This window comes from Phragmites australis, chromosome 5, assembly GCF_958298935.1.
Source record: "Phragmites australis chromosome 5, lpPhrAust1.1, whole genome shotgun sequence".
Taxonomy (NCBI): Eukaryota; Viridiplantae; Streptophyta; class Magnoliopsida; order Poales; family Poaceae; genus Phragmites; species Phragmites australis.
Window position 1 is genome coordinate 31703389 of NC_084925.1, and position 17547 is coordinate 31720935.

Below are 17547 nucleotides of genomic sequence, written 5' to 3' on the forward strand. Positions count from 1 at the left end.
CACTTGGATGAGACCTTCGGGGAACCGAGTCCTCGGGGGCTGCCACGTGCAGCCCCGAGCACTCTCTCCCGAGCACTTCGGTGTTTGGATCATCGGGGGACTACAGTACTCGGGGGTAAGTGAGAACCCTTCCGAGCACTTCCTTCCCGGTACTTGGACTCTGCGGATCATCGGGGAACTGGGGTGCTCGGGAATCTTAGAGGCTACGGCCCCGAGCACCTTCCCCCTGGACTTAGTTTCTTCTTACCCGGCAGGGTGGACCCCGCGGGATGGTGACATGTGGCGGATGGCCGGTCCGGTCTCGGGACTCAGGGACCCCTGGTTCCTAATACACCGACAGTAGCCCCCGGGTCCATTGGTAGGCGACGGGACAGAGACTGCGAATGGGCCCTTCGTCGCGGCCGAGGCCGAGGCTGGTGCAGACGTCATGTGGCAAGCTTTCGAGAGGTGGCCCTTGCGGACCCAGACCTCAAGTACGCCCCAACGGGAAAATGAGTGAACGTGTGTCCACACAACTTCCGAGGGGTATGATGACCATACGGGCGGCACGCGCGGTCGCCGCGCAGATCGAGGAAAATACGCCTGGCAGCCGCTGACATAGCGCGATCGGCGGGAGATTCGCCTCGCAGTTGCGTCGATCGAGGCGACGCTTCGCCGAGCGAACCGTTTGGGCGGCAGTTTTTGAACTTTGAGATATAAAAGGGGGAATGGATCGGTCCGTTCCCCTCTTTACGCTTTCTTGCACTTGTGCTCTTGCCTTCTTTGTGCTCCGAAGCCCTTAGGAAATTCTCAGGCGACCGGAGCATTCTTCCTTCTCTCTCTCTTTCCACCACCAAAATACCTTCCAGCCTTGCCGAGATGACGAGGGTTGGAGGAGGACGCCGGGACAAGGCTTCGGTCAGCATCTTGCCGGAGTCTCGTCTGAGGAACGAGGAGGCGGCGGACAAAATCAGGAAGCTGCTGGTGCCGGAGGGGCAAGAAGGTGCTGTGGTGGTGAGGCCGGCGACTCTGACGCCGGTGACAACCGTCCCTGGGCGGATCGTCCTCTTCACTTCTTTTGTGGCGGCGGGGTTGGTGCCGCCGTTCTCCACCTTCTTCTTGCAAGTGTTGGAGATGTACGGCATTCAGTTGGTGCACCTAAGCCCCAACTCTGTGGTGGCGCTGGCGACTTTCGCGCATTTCTGCGAAATGTTCGTGGGGGTGATGACGTCGGCGACGCTGCTTCGCCATTTCTTCGTCCTTCGGCCGGTGGGGAAGAAGAGGGGGCACTCCACGGCGGACGTCGCGGGGTGCTGCAACCTTCGGCTCCGGGACGGCCTGGGGGATCATTACATTCCCCAGGTGCTGCGCAGCAAGTGGGAGGAGTGGCGACGGGACTGGTTCTTCGTCGACATCGACCCCCACGAGCGCCTCGAGCTGCCGGAGGCGGCGGCGGAACCTCGGCGATCGACGTGGGAGGCGCCGCCACCAGAAGATGCGAGGCTGAAGCCGGTGCTGGAGCGCATCCTGGAGCTGCGCGAGTCCGGGCTGACCTCCGTCATGGTGGTCGTGGACTTCCTGCGTCGTCGGCTGGCGCCTTTGCGAGAGCGGGCCCGGCCGAGTTGGTTCTATACCAGGCCGGAGGACATCACCAGGACCCAGATCGGCGCGAGCTGGGATCTGGGGCAGGCGGAACTGCGGGGGATGACAAGGGTGATCACCGGAACGGAGGACATGGGCCGGACGGAGCTCCCGTGGCCGGAGATGGCGCTCTGCGCCAACCCCAACCGGGTGGCCATTATGGCGGGGCTGCCGGAGTTCGACGCCCAGGGGCCTGTGGACCGGCCAAGAAGCCGGAGTCCCGAGGCCTCCGAACTCCCCGGGCTGGAGGAGCTACTTGGCGAGGAGGTCGCTGGCAGCTAGTCGCGGGCTGGCGAAGGGGTCGCCGCAAGCGGCAACCGCCGTGCCAGGGAGGAGGGCGCCACCGAAATCGTCGAGGAGGTGGTGCCGGGAGATCGGGAAAAGCGTCCCCGGGCCCTGATCCTAGTGCCAGACTCTCCGCTGTTGCCAACGGCAGCGGCGGCATTTCCAGTGCTGGCGCCGTGCCTGGTGCGGATGGGGCCTACACCGGCGCCCGCGACCCGCATGGCAGAAACCGAGACCCGCGCGGCGGCACACCAGGCCCGCCCGGCGGCGCCAGAGGCCCGCGCAGCGGTTCAGCCGAGCCCCCAGCGGAAGAGGCGGCGGGAGGAGTCCGGACCGACGGCGCCGGACCCGGACATCAGGCTCCCAGCGGCCAAATGGCGATATCGGTGAGTCTCCTTTCTTGCTTTTCCATGGGCATTTCTGGCCCGAACTAAGCTTCGGCGTTTTTCGTTTGTTTCCCGTAGGCCGGCCGTAGGCGCTATTGCGACGGAGGAGGCGCGGGCGCCGAGACCAGAACTGAGCCCGTCTGCAGCTCCGACGGAGGCGGGCACCGGAATGTAGGAGGCGCCAACTGTTGCGGCGGCCAGCGGGAGAGAGACGGAGGCGGCGGCCGAGGGGAGGATGGAGCAAACGTCCGGACCCTTGGCGCCGGCGGAACCTACCCCGGGCGCGGAGAGCCCGGGGCGGATGACGGTGGACGCTTTGCCGGGGCCGGCGGAGCCTACCCCGGGCAGGCAGAGCCCGGGGCGGATGGCAGTGCAGGGCCCTGCAGAGAGCTCGGACCCCTAGAGGCACACCGCGGAGAAGCCAGCCCGCCGACCCTTTCCTGGCCGCCATCGAAGGCGTCGAAGTAGCGGTCGGGCGACTGGGCGCAGCGGTGAATGCTAAGGAGGGGGAGCTTGAAGCTGAGCGCGCCCGCCTGGCGTTGGAGAAGGCGCAGCTGGCAGGCGCCCAGGAGGAGGCCCGTGCGGCGGCCGCACGGGAGCAGAAGCTCTTAGAAGACATCCACGCGGAAGCCGCGCGGGAACAAGAAATTTTGAAGACCGTGCGGGCAGAGGCCGCGCGGGAACGAGAAGATGCCGCCCACCTGGCTGAGGCGTCGAAGCAGCAAGCTGCCGAGGCCCTTGCCAGGATGGGGCAGGCGCAGGAGAGGGAGATGGCAGTCGCAGCTCGGGAGCAGGCGGCGGAGGAGCGGCAAGCCGAGCTGACCCGCCGGGAGGGTGCGGCCGAGAAGACGCGCGCCGACCTCCAGCACTGGGAAGACGACCTCCGGAAGATTAGAGAAGAGATCCACCGCTGGGAGGAGAACGTCTCCATCCGGGAGGTGGACAATGAGTTGTCGGCGTCGGATCTCGGTGCTCGGGAGGATTCGGTGGCCCAGAAGGAGGACGTGCTGGCCCGGCGGGAGGGCGAGCTGAGTCGCCGAGAAGGCGAACTGAGTCGTCGAGAGGGCGAGGCTGACGCGGCGGCGGCGGCCATGGCGGCCAGGGCGGAGCAGAACGCGAAGCACGAGGCGGAACTGACCGCCCGTGAACGTGCTTTAAACGAGATGGTGGCCAAGGCGAAATAGGCTGCCGCCCCGGCAGCAGTTGGCGGTTCTTCCGGTCCAGTCGGGGACCAGGGACTTGAGGCACAGCTGCGGGCCGCCAAGGAGAAGCTCGAGACCGCTTTTGTCTCGCGGGTCAACCTCGAGCATATGCTGGAAGACGTACTCCGGCGGATGCGGCGGGCCGTAGAGAAGGGTGGTCTCGGATGGCTCGTTGGAGGCGAGAAGGGCGACGGCCCCGCACGACAAGTGTTGGGGCTGCAGCAGGTCTGCGAGCGCCTCGAGGCCCTGCCTTGGGCAGTCCAGGAACTCGCCGCCCAGGAGGGACGTGGCTTGGCACATGTAGTGGCCGAGCACATTCTGGCCTGCTACCGAAGCAGGGACCCAAACTTCCCGCTGGAGCTGGCGCAGGAGGGAGTGGTCGAGGCTGAGGGAGAGGCCGCCCGGGTAGCGGTCCGGAGTACCGCTGCCGTGGTGGCGGCCGGCTTCAGGCGAGAGGTGCCGCCGCCGCCAGCCCCCGGGGACGACTCAGAGGATTCAGCCGACGCCTCTGCTGCCGACTAGATCTTTTGTAGTCTTTTTTCTTCTGTTGTCTTTATGAATGTAGATGTAGGAGTGAACCCTTAGAAAAAACCTTGTATATATCCTGTGAATATTAATGGCAGTTTTTCCTTGGGCTCGCAACTCCAGTTTCTCTGAGTGTTTGATGTTTCTTCTGGTGTTTCACCTTGAAGTCCCGGGGAGTACTCAGTCGGGCCGTTCCCGACCTTCCCGTCCCCGAGGATGAAGTTGTCCTGATTGTTGTTGATGGTGTAGTCGGCCTTCGAGCTCTCGCGAGTCCGCACTGCCTAAGTTAGGAAACAAAGACACAGACTCCCTTGCCCAGGAGATAGATCGATCCCGCTCGGAACACGCCGTGCCTAGTGAACACTTTTTCACTTTGCGACCACTCAGTTAGTAGAAGGGAGACGCGTGCGGGCGAGAATGTGACCAAGAGTCCTCGCGGTCCAGTGGTGCCCGGGCTTAAAACGGGCCGGACCGAGCACTGACAGCCCGCCCCCGAGACCTGAGCTCTGGACTACCCGAGCAGCTCGAGCGATAGGATTACCCAGGGTACCCGAGGACTCGGTAGTGCTCGGGGTCCTTAAAAGCGGACCGAACACCACGACCACCACGAAGGGCTTCGGTCAGACATTACCGCACGCGCGCTACTCCTTTCTGCAAACTGTTCTGTCGTTCTGGGAAAAAGTAGACGCGCGGCAGGGTTTTTGCGTGCGGGGAAACCACCTCACCGAACAGATTAAGGCGCGAGAGCCCCCGAGAATGACTCGGGAAGATAAATTTACTTAAAGCAGACTTGTCTGAATATAACCACTCACCGGACAGCTGTCGGCCTTCCGGCCAACCGATCCAGGAGGGGTGTGCTTCCGAGCTCGGGTGCCCGGGGACTTGATTCTTTCAACGGAGCGCCCGAGTGCCCAGAGGCATACGAGGCTCCTAGGGTCGGGTGATCTCGACCACCCATGCCTAAGTGGTAGGACCACCCGAGGACCCTTGGGGCCGACCAGAGACCGGGGCATTGAAGCCCTCGCGGCCGAACTGCTCGTGATTGCCATCCTGTGACTTAAGAGAGAATATAGAATTTTTTGTCTGGTGCACTCTGTTAGTGCGGTACTTGCTATAGACTGCTCTCGTTTTCGACCCGAGACCTCTCGAATACCCAAACCGGCGGACAGAGGCATAACCCAGAGGTCCTATGGTTCGGTGGCGCCCGGGTATGACAGACCAGACCGAGCACCGACAGCCCGCTCCGGGGGCCCGAGCTCCGGACTACTCGAGCAGCTCGAGCGATGGGATTACCCAGAGCACCCCGAAACTTGGTAGTGCCCGGGAGCCTGTCACGACACCGAACACCACAGCCTACCATGCTGGACGTAAGTCAGCGGCGACTGCTCGCATGCATACCGATTGGGATTCTTTTATCAGCGGGGAAAATGAGAGAGCGAACTTTTTCTCGCACAACCGAGCACCTCACCAGACAGATTAAACATACGGAATCCAGAAAAAATATTTCGACACAGCGATTGCTTATTGAAATACCGAATGTACAATATTTACAAGGTTGGGTGATAGCGACTTACCCAAGGGGTCGGAGCCCTTGGACTACTTGGACGGGGAGAAGCCCCCGGCCTTGCCAACCTGAGCTGCGAGCACGACCATCTACGGGTAGAAGCGTCGGAGATGCTCGATATTCCACGGATTTGGGAGTGGCTGTCCTTCTTCCGTCGCTAACCTGAAAGAACCTGCCCGGGGGACCGCGATCACGGTGAAGGGACCTTCCCACACAGGGGATAGCTTATTCATTCCTTCGCGCGACTGGACGCGTCGGAGAACTAGGTCTCCCACCTCGAGAGACCGGGCCCGAACATGGCGCAGATGATAACGCCGTAGACTCTGCTGGTACCGAGCCGCCCAGGCAGCGGCACGCCGTCGGCACTCTTCTAGGTAGTCCACGTCGTCGCGTCTTTGCCGTTCCTGCTCACCCTCAGAGTATGCATGTACTCGAGGGGAGCCCAGAGTAAGCTCGGAGGGGAGGACTGCTTCGGCGCCATAGACGAGGAAGAACGGAGTCTCCCCGGTGGCGCGGCTTGGCGTAGTCCGATTAGCCCATAGCACGGCTGGCAGCTCGTCCACCCATCCCTTCCCGTGCTTAGCGAGCACGTTATAGGTCCGGGTTTTGAGGCCCTTCAGTATCTCCGCGTTGGCGCGCTCGACTTGCCCGTTACTCCGAGGATGAGCGACGGAAGCGAAGCAGAGCTTGATGTCGAGGTCTTCGCAATAGTCCCCGAACAAGGCACTTGTGAACTGGGTGCCGTTGTCGGTGATGATCCGGTTCGGGACGCCAAAGCGGCTGGTGATGCCGCGGATAAACTGGAGCGCCGTGTTTTTGGTCACCTTGATGACTGAGACCGCCTCCGACCACTTGGTGAACTTGTCGATAGCGACATATAGGTATGCATAGCCCCCGATTGCTCGGGGGAATGGACCCAGAATGTCCAAACCCTAGACCGCGAAAGGCCATGACAGGGGAATGGTATAAAGAGCCTGAGCTGGCTGGTGAATCTGCTTTGCATGGAACTGGCACGCCCTGCAGCGCCGAACCAGCTCGGAAGCATCCTAGAGAGCTGTAGGCCAGTAGAAACCTTGCCGGAAGGCCTTCCCGACCAGCGTGCGAAACGATGAATGGCCACCGCACTCGCCCTCGTGGACCTCAGCGAGAAGATCGCCGCCTTCTGCCCGAGAGATGCATTTCAGGAGGACACCTCCTGCGCTACGCCGGTAGAGATCCCCATCTACTATGGTATAGCGTCTGGACTGCCGAGTAACTCTTTCGGCAGACGCCTCATCCCCGGGTAGGAACTTTTCTATCAAGTACCCTCGGATGTCAGACATCCACGAGGCATCTTGAGAACATTCGGCGAGCACAGCGCACTCGCCGGACGGCGGCGCCCTGACGGGGCTTCCCACTGAGGGCATCGCCGGGGTCCCCTGAATTGAGTTCGAGGTTTCCCCTTCATCCTGTTCGGCAGGCAGGACGGAAGGCCGTGCGAGTCTTTCTTCAAAGACTCCGGCAGGGACGCGCGCACGTGAGGAGGCCAGGCGGGAGAGCTCGTCGGCCAGAGCGTTGTCGCGGCGAGGGATATGCCGCAATTCGAGGCCGTCGAAACGTCTCTCGAGCTTCCTGACTGCAGCCACGTACGCCGCCATTTGAGGATCCGTGCACTGGTACTCCTTGGATACCTGGTTAACGACCAGTTGGGAGTCCCCTTTGACCATGAGGCGACGAATCCCGAGCCCCACCGCAGCCCGGAGGCCGGCGATGAGACCTTCATACTCCGCCATGTTGTTGGATGCGCGGAACTGCAACTGCACAACGTACCGGAGCTCTTCACCTGTTGGGGAGGTGAGAACCACTCCGGCCCCTGCGCCTTTCAGCGAGAGGGAGCCGTCGAAGTGCATGACCCAGTACTCGGGCGCGTCGTGCCTGGGATAGGCAGAGATCTCTTCTGGGACGACGCAGGGGACGGGCGTCCACTCTGCCAAGAAGTCAGAGAGCACCTGGCTTTTGATTGCCTGGCGACTGACGAAGTGTAGGTCGAACTCCGCCTGCTCTACTACCCATTTGACAACGCGCCCGGTGCCTTCCCGGTTCCGGAGAATGGGTCCCAGTGGATAAGTGGTAACCACCGAGACCTTGTGCGCCTGGAAGTAATGGCGCAACTTTCGGGAGGCAACGAGCACGGCATAGAGTAGCTTCTACGCCTGGGGATACCTTGTCTTGGCTTCTCGGAGGACTTCGCTGACGAAGTACACCGGTCGCTGTACCCGGTGACCCAGGACGGCGACTCCACCCGGGGGGCTACTGCAGCCCCCGGGGTTGGCGGCACGGTCGGGGCTGGCCGGGCACTCGGGCTCGACTCCTTGGCTGGGAAGAGTAGTGTGCTCGGGCTCGACCCTTGCCCAGGGGGAGCCGCGAGGACAAGTGAGTGGTCGGGGGCCTCTGGGAGCTGGGACCCAGCACCCGGCCCCAAACACTCGTCGCGCTCCACCACCAGCACTATGCTCACGACCTGAGGAGTGGCCGAAACGTAGAGTAGTAAGGGCTCACCTTGAGAGGGAGCCACCAACACGGGTGGCGAAGTAAGGTACTTCTTTAAGTCGCGGAAGGCCTGCTTGGCCTCCGGCGTCCAGTCAAAACGACCGGATTTCTTCAGAAGCTTAAAGAGGGGGAGCCCTCGCTCCCCGAGCTTGGAGATGAAGCGCCCGAGGGCTGCCATGCAGCCGGCGAGGCGCTGGACCTCCTTAAGTCGAACCGGGGGTCGCATCTGCTCGATGGCCCGGATCTTCTCTGGATTGACCTCAATCCCTCGGCCAGAGACCAAGAAACCAAGTAGCTTGCCCGCCGGCACCCCGAAGACACACTTCTCCGGGTTGAGCTTGAGGCGGGTAGAACGGAGACTGTTGAAAGTCTCGGCAATGTCCTCGAGCAGGGTGGCGCAGTCCCGGGTTTTGACCACGAGATCGTCGATGTAAGTCTCGACGTTGCGGCCAACCTGCGAGTCAAGAGTAATACGAATAGCGCGCTGGAAGGATGATCCAGCGTTGCGCAGGCCGAAAGGCATTGACATGTAGCAATAAGTCCCCACCGGGGTGGTAAAAGCAGTTTTTTCCTCGTCCCCTACGGCCATGCGAATCTGGTGATACCCAGAGTTTGCATCTAGAAAGCATAAAAGATCGCATCCCGCAGTTGAATCTATAATTTGATCAATGCGAGGTAAGGGGAAGGGATCTTTAGGGCAAGCCTTATTTAGGTCGGTGTAGTCCACGCACATGCGGAGCTTGCCGTTGGCCTTCGGGACGATAACCGGGTTTGCTAGCCAGTCGGGGTGGAGGACTTCTCGGATGAATCCGGCGTTGAGGAGCTTGCTGACCTGCTCGCGGATAAACTCCTGGCGCTCTGGCGCCTGCCGTCGGACCTTCTGCTTCACCGGGCGGGCGTCCGGACGCACCGCCAAGTGATGCTCGATCACCTCCCTAGGGATCCCGGGCATGTCGGACGGTTGCCAGGCAAACACGTCTACGTTAGCCCGGAGGAAGGCGACGAGCGCGCTTTCCTATTTGCTGCCCAGGTCGCCGCCGATACGGACAACCTGGGTAGCGTCTTCGCCCACCACGACCTCCTTCGTTGGAACAGAGGTGTCGGCGGCGAGTCGGGGTTTGGATGAAGAGGGTCCCGGGCCCCCTGTAGAGCCATCGACCTCGGCTTGCGCTGAGACCAGAGCCATGTATGACTGTTCAGCGCAGGAGACGGCGCCGCCGGAATCGGCGATCACAGAGATGGAGCCTGCGGGGCCGGGCATCTTAACCGTAAGGTATGCATAATGCACGACCATCATAAACTTGGTGCGGTGTCGAAGAGGACGCACTCCGTGCGGAAGTTGTCCCGGCTCCCGAACGTGACAGGCAACTCAACCTGCTCGAGGGGCAGGGAGTGCCCAGGGGTCACTCCACAGAAAGGGAGCGACGGCTTTAGGCGTCGGGAAGACACCTGCAGCTTCTCAAAAACCTCCTTGGAAAGGAGGTTGAGGCCGACACCACCGTCGATCAGCACCCTGCCGACCTTGACATTGCAGACTGTGGGGGACACTACCAAAGGTAGTCGCCCCACGGCTGCAGTACTGGCGGGGTGATCAGCCATGCTGAACGTGATCGAAGTATCCGACCACCTTAGGGGCCTTGCGGCCTCCTCGCTCGGGGTTGCCGAGCACACCTCGCGTCGCATGACCTTGATGCCACGGCGCGAGGAAGGCGTGTACGCGCCCCCGTCGATGAAGGCGACGGTGTGCTCGGGCTCCTGGAAGCCGAGCTCGGCGTTGTCGGGGGCGACCTCAGTATCGCCTCCTCCACGGGACTCGTCGCGCTCCCTCTGGCGCTGCTCCACGAGTCCTTTGACCGTACGACACTCCGTGAGGTCGTGCCATCTGGTCTGGTGTATGGGACACCATTTACCTGGCTCGGGCCCCGTGGGAGCGGGGGGCCTCGCTGGAGCGGGAGCTCGGCCGGGGGCCGGGGCTCTCGCTGGAGCTGGTGCCCTTGCTGGAGCCGGGGCCCTCGTAGGCACGGAGGCCCGAGGAGGAGCCCGAGCAGGGGCCCTGAAGAACTCATTCGTATGAGGGGAAAAAAAGTCTGACAACCAGCTGGAACATCATCTATAATCAATTGAGATCCTCTAAACACACAGGACATAGAGCTATTATCCTCCAGAAGGCCTAAACCTGTATAACTCCCTGTGTCCCCGAGTTCATCGTCGACACACACATCCGGTTTCTGAAACACAATTCACCCACTATCCAGTATACTCCAAAATCATTGTCAGATATTAACCCTCGATAGTTAAGTTATGTGATGAGTTGCTACTGGTCGTGTGATCGAACTGACTTAGGCTTCTTGTTGAACAAAAAGGTATGTTTGTGCAATGTGCATGAGCAACTACGTGTAGCATTCGGATGGTCGAGAACCACCTCTTAGCTGATAGAGGCGTGATAGTACAACTATCAGAGATTAAATTCTAGATGCGTGAGTGTTTCCAATAATTTTATTTATAGGTGAGTAGCATTTGAAAAGTAGAAGCATGAGCCTACATAGCACGTTTGCCTACTCGGTAATCCGATCGGGCAGTGTTCCTAGTGGATGTATCCTTTGGAATTTTCAAAGTAGCAGATTATAATTTTGCGGCTATTTCCGAGTAAGCGATTTCCAAATTCCATGGCTCTCCGCAGGAAGAAAAAACACGTGAATGGACTATGAAAAATTGGCAGCAATCAGAATGGGACCGACTCACTATGCCATTGTGACTTCTGAGAATGCCTTCTTCCGTTCTTCGCCTTGCTTCCCAGTTCGTCGGCTGAAATGTAGCATATTTCTGGAGCATATGCTTTTGCCTCTCTCTTTCAGCACACGAAAGGTTACATCAACCGAATCGTACAAGTCCGCGCATATTCCTTAAGAACTCTGGGGAAAATTAATCTTTCATCATCCTTAAGAATGATCATTCTTCAAATGTCATCAACTTTGAGGTCTGAAAATCAGGTGAGAATGAGGTCTGAAACACTTAGGCAGATTCTAGCCTTTTTCGTTTCCGATATCATCTCGTGCTCGCGCAAATAGTGCATGGAGGCAGCCAACCGACTCGCCAATGTAGATTTCAAAGGTTGCAATTATATGGCGAAGATTGGTACATTTCAGAAAAGGGAAAATTTATGTCCCAAAGTTGATCAATATTTAATAATATGTCCAAAGTTGATTATGCTTTGATCTTATGTCCAGTGGGATGTTTTAATTTTAACATGCGGGAGAAAAACAGTCAGTCAGGTAGACGGCGAAGATGAAGTGGCATGTACGGGATATTCAGAAAGTTAATACAACGTTCCCGTTTGGATGAAGATAGCTCAAAAGAAACTACGCCGGAGGCATAAGCCACAAATACAGACTAGGAAATTGTACGTACATTTCTTTGACATATAGAACTTGAAAAGGAACGGCTTTCTGTTCCGTAACTCGATACATATTTTTTTCACCGTGTTTACTCGTATATGTAAAAAAGGGGGAAATCTTGACGACAGTCTCGCTGAACTTTACAGCTATCTCTCTGAAGCTTGTTTCCTGTGTCAGATGAAACGCGAGAGTATGAGATCCACAGCAAGTCAGCTGTTGGTGGCTAATCATAAGTACATGTCCTAGTTATACTAAGAAATCACATCAGTATGGAGAAGCATATGTTGCGGTTTGCAAGTATCAGACACGGAAGTTGCAGAAAAGGGGTCTGAATGAGGCACCAATCGATCGCTGAATTATTATCGATGCATGTATATTTCAGAAAACATAAAAATGTGTTGGAAATACTTCATAGGGGAATTACTATAAGAGTGAGGGTTGATAGATGATGTTTTTGGAGTTGGATCAGCGAGCTGCGTACCATGGAAGCTTGAAGGTGTCTATCCAGCGAGCCTGCTTAGCACAGGTTGCACGTATCTTGTTCAGGCGTACAATTATCTCTGCGAACGTTGGCCTGACGGAAGGCGTCGGATGCCAGCATTCTTGTATTAGCCTACATCATGCAAAGAACAACCGTGAGCGGCAGCAAAATGGCAGCAGCAGGCATCCACTGTGTGAACATGTGTCCAGTGGCTGCATGCTGCTAGTGTGGCCGAGTAAGCAGGTGGTGCAAGCAAAACTTGATCCAATACACCCATTTCTTTGAATTGTGGTAATACAGGAAATTGCTCCATTAAGTGAAAGCAAAGATTATCACTAGCACAGTAGAAAGTATGTGAATCACTCACTCTTTCACATCACTGGGATAATATTTGGGTTTGTTCTTGAACGGTGGTCTCAACCTCTCCAAACAAATCATCTTAGCCGCTTCCTCTGGTGGCTTTGGGTGGAAAGCAGGGGTCCCTTCAATCATCTGAACCATCGAATAAAACGATGAAGTAATGTACACATAGAAATAATATAATTACCTAAGAACCTGTGCCCAGTTCAACGAAAGACCGGCACAGCTGCAGGAAGTGATTCACTTGATTGTAAATTGGAAAGTTTTGCATACCTCATAAAGAATGAAACCAAATGCAAACACATCTACACTTCTGTCAAATGGTTCGTTTCTGTATATCTCAGGAGCGATGTATACACCTAGGCACAATAAATAAGCAACATAATGTATGTACAAGACTACAACAAAATAAAGAAAAGACAAAGTGACACTAGTTAAAACGGTATTGTGATATAAGGAAGTTCACATACTATAGACTAAAGGTACGGAACAAAATAACACTACATCCAAAAAGAAGGGACTAGACAAACTGATGGACTTAAATAATACAGTATATTGTCAACAACAATACATACTAAAGAAAGAGGACTGGTTAGAAGGATTAACAATAGCAGTATAACAAATGGGTTGGCCTGGTTTTTTCTGAAATGCTCACATCTGGGTCTATTGAAACATTTAAAACTAGTATTTTTTTCTGATGCAGAAACCACAACGTTATGACAGTAGCCACTCCATAGGACAAAAGTATTGAAATAAGTTCAACCTACCATCAAATTTTGTTATTGGCTGAGCCATTTGTACTTTATCTTCTGAGACTTGAATCAGACAAAGTAATCCAAAACCTGCCACCTTAAGTTTTCCTTCATCGTCCCGCACGATGTTTCTGCAACCTTACCAAAGTATCATAGCGTATAGTGTACATGTAACAACATATATTTAAAGTATCACACCAATTCAACGAGAAAATAATGCTTAATCAGCTTACTTTGGTGACAAATTGCAATGAATGATTGGCTCAGGCTTGCACTCGTGGAGATAATTTAGTCCCCTAAAAAAGAAGAAAGAAATCCTGAAAAAAGTTGTTTCTGTATGATGGTAGAGCAGCATGTGTTTGAAACGAGTTTCATACTGTGATTTCATTTGTATTCTACCGAAACAACACGGAACTGAAAATCTGAAAACACTCATCTATATTGACAACATTAAACAAACTACCCTGTCATTCTGACAAATAAACTGGAAAAGACTATCTTATTTCCAGGTGGTCAAATAGTGTACTGCAAGTATGCTGCAGTTCAATCAACAGTTTTCATGGTAAATACAACTTTAACAAAAGGACAAACATATGCAAAGAGAGACAGATGTCATGAGTTCCAACACACCTTGCAATGTCGAGAGCAAATCTGATAGCTTTGTGAGACTTCAGGCGACCTTTCGTCTCAAGATAGCTGGCTAAATCACCCTAATCAGGAAAACCAGAAATATAAATTAATGAAAGAAGAGTCATATTGTGCATTGTGCCTGTAACTTACATCCATATTACTCCAGCAAGTTTATATGGGAAAGAGTGCTATTTCAAAAAGAATGACTTGTGAATAACCAAAAATGAGTACAGGCATTTGTCCTGTTAGATCAAGCATAGTTACTTACTTTTTGATGGTACTCAGAAACAATCATCATTGGTACATTTTGTGTAACAGCTCCCACAAATTGGACCAAATTGGGATGCCGTGCTTTCTCAAGCAAGGTAAGCTCATGCTTGAAGGCATTTCTGAGTCCACATAACAACGAAACTTACAAATATTGCATGGAAAATGAAAAACGGTGTTCAAAAGTTAAATAATAGGCCGACCATTATGAAAGGGAAATCGAAAATATTCAGTGTTTCAAAGTAGTTTTAGATTATATTACAAACTAATTATAGGATAATCACCCTTGTAATATCAACATGAAACATCACCGGATAACAAGCTAGAATGCATACCATACTAATATCAAGCTCTGCATGACTATAACAGCCCAGAACCTTTTTTTGGATGTCATCCCTAATAAAATTTCAGTCTGCTAAAATTGTGATACGCGTGAAGGATAATTCCATGCACTTGATGGAAAGGATTAATTCATGGCAATCACTATTCAATGTCATGTGCATAAAGCAAGGTATGAAAGAATGAAAATCATATATGAGATCAAAGGTTACTCAAGGTAAGAGTTCATGGAGGCAGCTATTACATGCTATCTGCATCCGAGAAGCTGTCTTTGTCAAGTATCTTAACAGATACTTTGGAGCCATACCACTTTGCCACATAGTTACCCTGTAAAAGTTATATGGCAAGTAGGACCGTCAAAATTCTGTGGAAAGTTTAAATCAGCAAATAGACATTTGCATGAATCTACGGTGAAGTGAGATGCAACACATATACTGAGAATAAGTAGTTCTGGAAACACTATGAATCATACTTTACTCTGAGCTTCTATGAAGACGTGCAGATTAATTGACTATTTGTAATTCCAGATATAAATCAGGTGTTCAACCATTCATACACTTTTAAGAATCCTATGTCCTAAATGGAAGTTGGTAAATACCGAAAACAAAAGGTAGAGAACAGATCAAACTGGGAAAAAATAGAGAGTTAAAAAGCATGCCTTTGTGACCTCCTCTCTTCTCCGGAACTCAAGTTCAAGTGGGTTCAGTTCATACTCTGGGAGTTCTTTAGGATTCGACACAGTCATCGGAGTCTTTCTGGTTTTCTAAGAAGCAAAAAAAAAAAAAAAAAACACATGCTAAATATTTACGACAAGTGTCAAAGCAAGAGAAAAGGGACTTCCAGTAATTGAAATGTAGTACCGGAAGTTTAGCGCCTCTTGCTCTCAGAAGGTTATGTACTTCAAAATGGCGGTAATGTTTCGCGTCTGCCGCTGGCTGAAATCGTGCATAAATACAGGCAGCCACAGATCAAAATCAGTTAGATAAGTACTTCCTCTTATCATGCAAGTCTAATCAAACTCATTCAGTTGACTACTCTCTATCAATACCCACTTCCACAGGTTAAACCATGAAATTCTCTTAGCAAGTGTTGCATTGATCTAAGATTGCTTTAGCTGTACTCTTAGTACGACATAATTGTACAATGAATTGAATAGAAACGTAGTACATAGCTGTTTCAAAGTGTACATACTAACCACACTATGAACTGAAGTACCCCGAAACTAAAAAGGTCTTATACATGCACAGGCTCCAATTCAGAACTGAACGAGACACCACAGATAGAACGATCGCGTTCGTGAAAGAGTGAGAGATAGTACAGTTCACGAACCGTGCTTCCCCACCGGTCGCGGGCGTTGATGTTGGCCTTCCAGTCGAGCAGCAGGCGCACGACCTCCCCCTGGCCCTCGCACGCGGCGATGTGCAGCGCCGTGCGCCCGTCGAGGTCGATGCTGTCGACGTCCACTCCTGACCTGAGCAGCTCCTCCACCCCGCCGGCGTCCCCCTGGCACGCCGCGAACAGCAGCCGCATCGTGGCGTCCAGGTTCTCCGGCACCGCCAACTCCTGCTCCGCCCCGGCGCGCGGCGTCGGGTCGAGCGACGACTGCCTCGCGATCGCGAACCGCGTCGGCCTCGCCCCGGCCCCGGCGCCGCCGCCCGTTCCACGCCGCGGCGTATGCGGGTCCAGCGACAGCTGGCGCCACAGCCGCGAAGCCCCCGACGACAGCTGCCGCGAGATGCTCCGCGTCAACTTCTTCGCTGCCGCGTCCATCGCTCGCCTCCGGAGGCCACGACCGGCCGGCGGGGCGTGGGGCTTGGGGCAGCGGGAGAATCCGCGGGTTGGTTGGTGCGCGTGGGATCTCGCGCGGCGCCGGGGCGGGGGTGGGTGCCTTGGGTGATTGGGTATGGATGATTGGGCGTGGGCGGAGAAGTATCCTACTACTGGTAATATATATGGAGCGTTGGGTGTTGGGGAGCAGTAGCAATCAAGCAGTGGGATGGAATCGCAGGAAGCTGGAGAGAGAGGGCGACTGGGCGAGGCGACGAGCGGCGCGCGTGCACTTGGACTTGCCGACGATTTTTTTCTTTTTTTGGCTTGCTTCGTCTCCAGTCGTTTCTCTTTGCCCAGCTGGAATGCTGGATGGACTACGAGCTTCTTTGTTGTCTGTTGAATTTTCTTAATATAACTATTTTCTGCAGATCCATTGATTTTATTATTCATGGTTCAAAAATTGAAGTTCTTATTGCGAGTACAATACTAGTAATACACAGTTCTTTAAAAAAATTCTAGTACTACATAGTTGACAGGTGGTAGTGGGTTTCGTTGAGATTTTGTCTCTCTCTTGAATCTCTAGTGCCTTCGTGGTTTTGGTAACATTCCTACCTGTTTATAGTACCTTAGTGCTACCAAAAGAGATGAGAAGTGCAGCTAATGGTCCTGGTCGTTCTTTTCCTTTTGCTTCGGCGCCTAAAAAAGTGGTTGCCGATTTGCCATGTCTGGAAATGGGAATTGCAGCGAGTAGTGGGCGCTTGATCCGATTAGCTGATGGCGCATTTTCTAGCGCACGTCTAATTGCTCGGCGAAAGAAAAGCACTGAAAAATTGGAAAGAGAAAGAGCGCCGCGATTCTAAGTGCAGATTCAGCGACAAGCAAAATACTGAGCCTCGAGTTGGACTAGGGATAGCAATCCTACCGGACCAATGTTGGTGTCTAGTCCAGCCTTGCATGATCTCTTTGGTTTGATTCAGCGGGACACATTGACTCCAAGCAAATTTAAGATCTAACTAGTACTAATCGAGCAGTTTAACAAAACGGAAGTCCTTTGTTTGATTATTTTGGACAATGCTGCCAAATCCTTGAGCAGAACACGTTTCTGACCCGATTCTACAGCAAAATATCGTAATATTGCGATAAGAAACAAGAAATGGGAAACAAGGGATGCATAGATCTTTCTGATGATGTTTGAGGTGTATTGTTATTGTTTGACTACCCGCGGGTGTGACACATGGGTTTCAAGTACCTGGTAAGCACATGTACATGTATGAAATTTCCTCAATCAGCCTTCAATGATGTAAATTGGGTAAGAATTTTTGGGTGTCAGATCAGGTACGGATTTACTTTTCCCTAACCTCGCTGGCAGTCGCAGACTTACAGATAAGTACTCGCGACCCGACAGGTTGGCCCGGAGTTGGGTGGCAGACTGGCGGTTTCCT

The 17547-nt window shown here is 54.0% G+C and overlaps 1 protein-coding gene across 1 annotated transcript; it reads right to left on the minus strand.

The window, feature by feature from the left end:
• Positions 1-11397: 11397 nt before the first annotated feature.
• Positions 11398-16276, minus strand: LOC133919256 (integrin-linked protein kinase 1-like). Its single transcript, XM_062363604.1, has 12 exons — positions 15665-16276; positions 15196-15270; positions 14994-15098; positions 14580-14662; positions 13998-14118; positions 13730-13809; positions 13333-13395; positions 13115-13230; positions 12621-12706; positions 12355-12479; positions 11988-12119; positions 11398-11674 (listed from the first exon to the last, which is right to left on the minus strand). Exons 1-12 carry the CDS (start codon positions 16103-16105, stop codon positions 11653-11655), a joined length of 1449 nt encoding a protein of 482 aa, XP_062219588.1. The 5' UTR covers positions 16106-16276; the 3' UTR covers positions 11398-11652.
• Between the last annotated feature and the right edge of the window lie 1271 nt (positions 16277-17547).

Excerpts from the sequence above, each read along its gene's own strand:
- LOC133919256 (XM_062363604.1), bottom strand. The coding sequence starts at position 16,105 with ATGGACGCGGCAGCGAAGAAGTTGACGCGGAGCATCTCGCGGCAGCTG. Across the intron at positions 15,099-15,195 it reads CAAGAGGCGCTAAACTTCCG|AAAACCAGAAAGACTCCGAT; the intron begins GTACTACATTTC and ends TTTGCTTCTTAG. Across the intron at positions 14,663-14,993 it reads GAAGAGAGGAGGTCACAAAG|GGTAACTATGTGGCAAAGTG; the intron begins GCATGCTTTTTA and ends TAACTTTTACAG.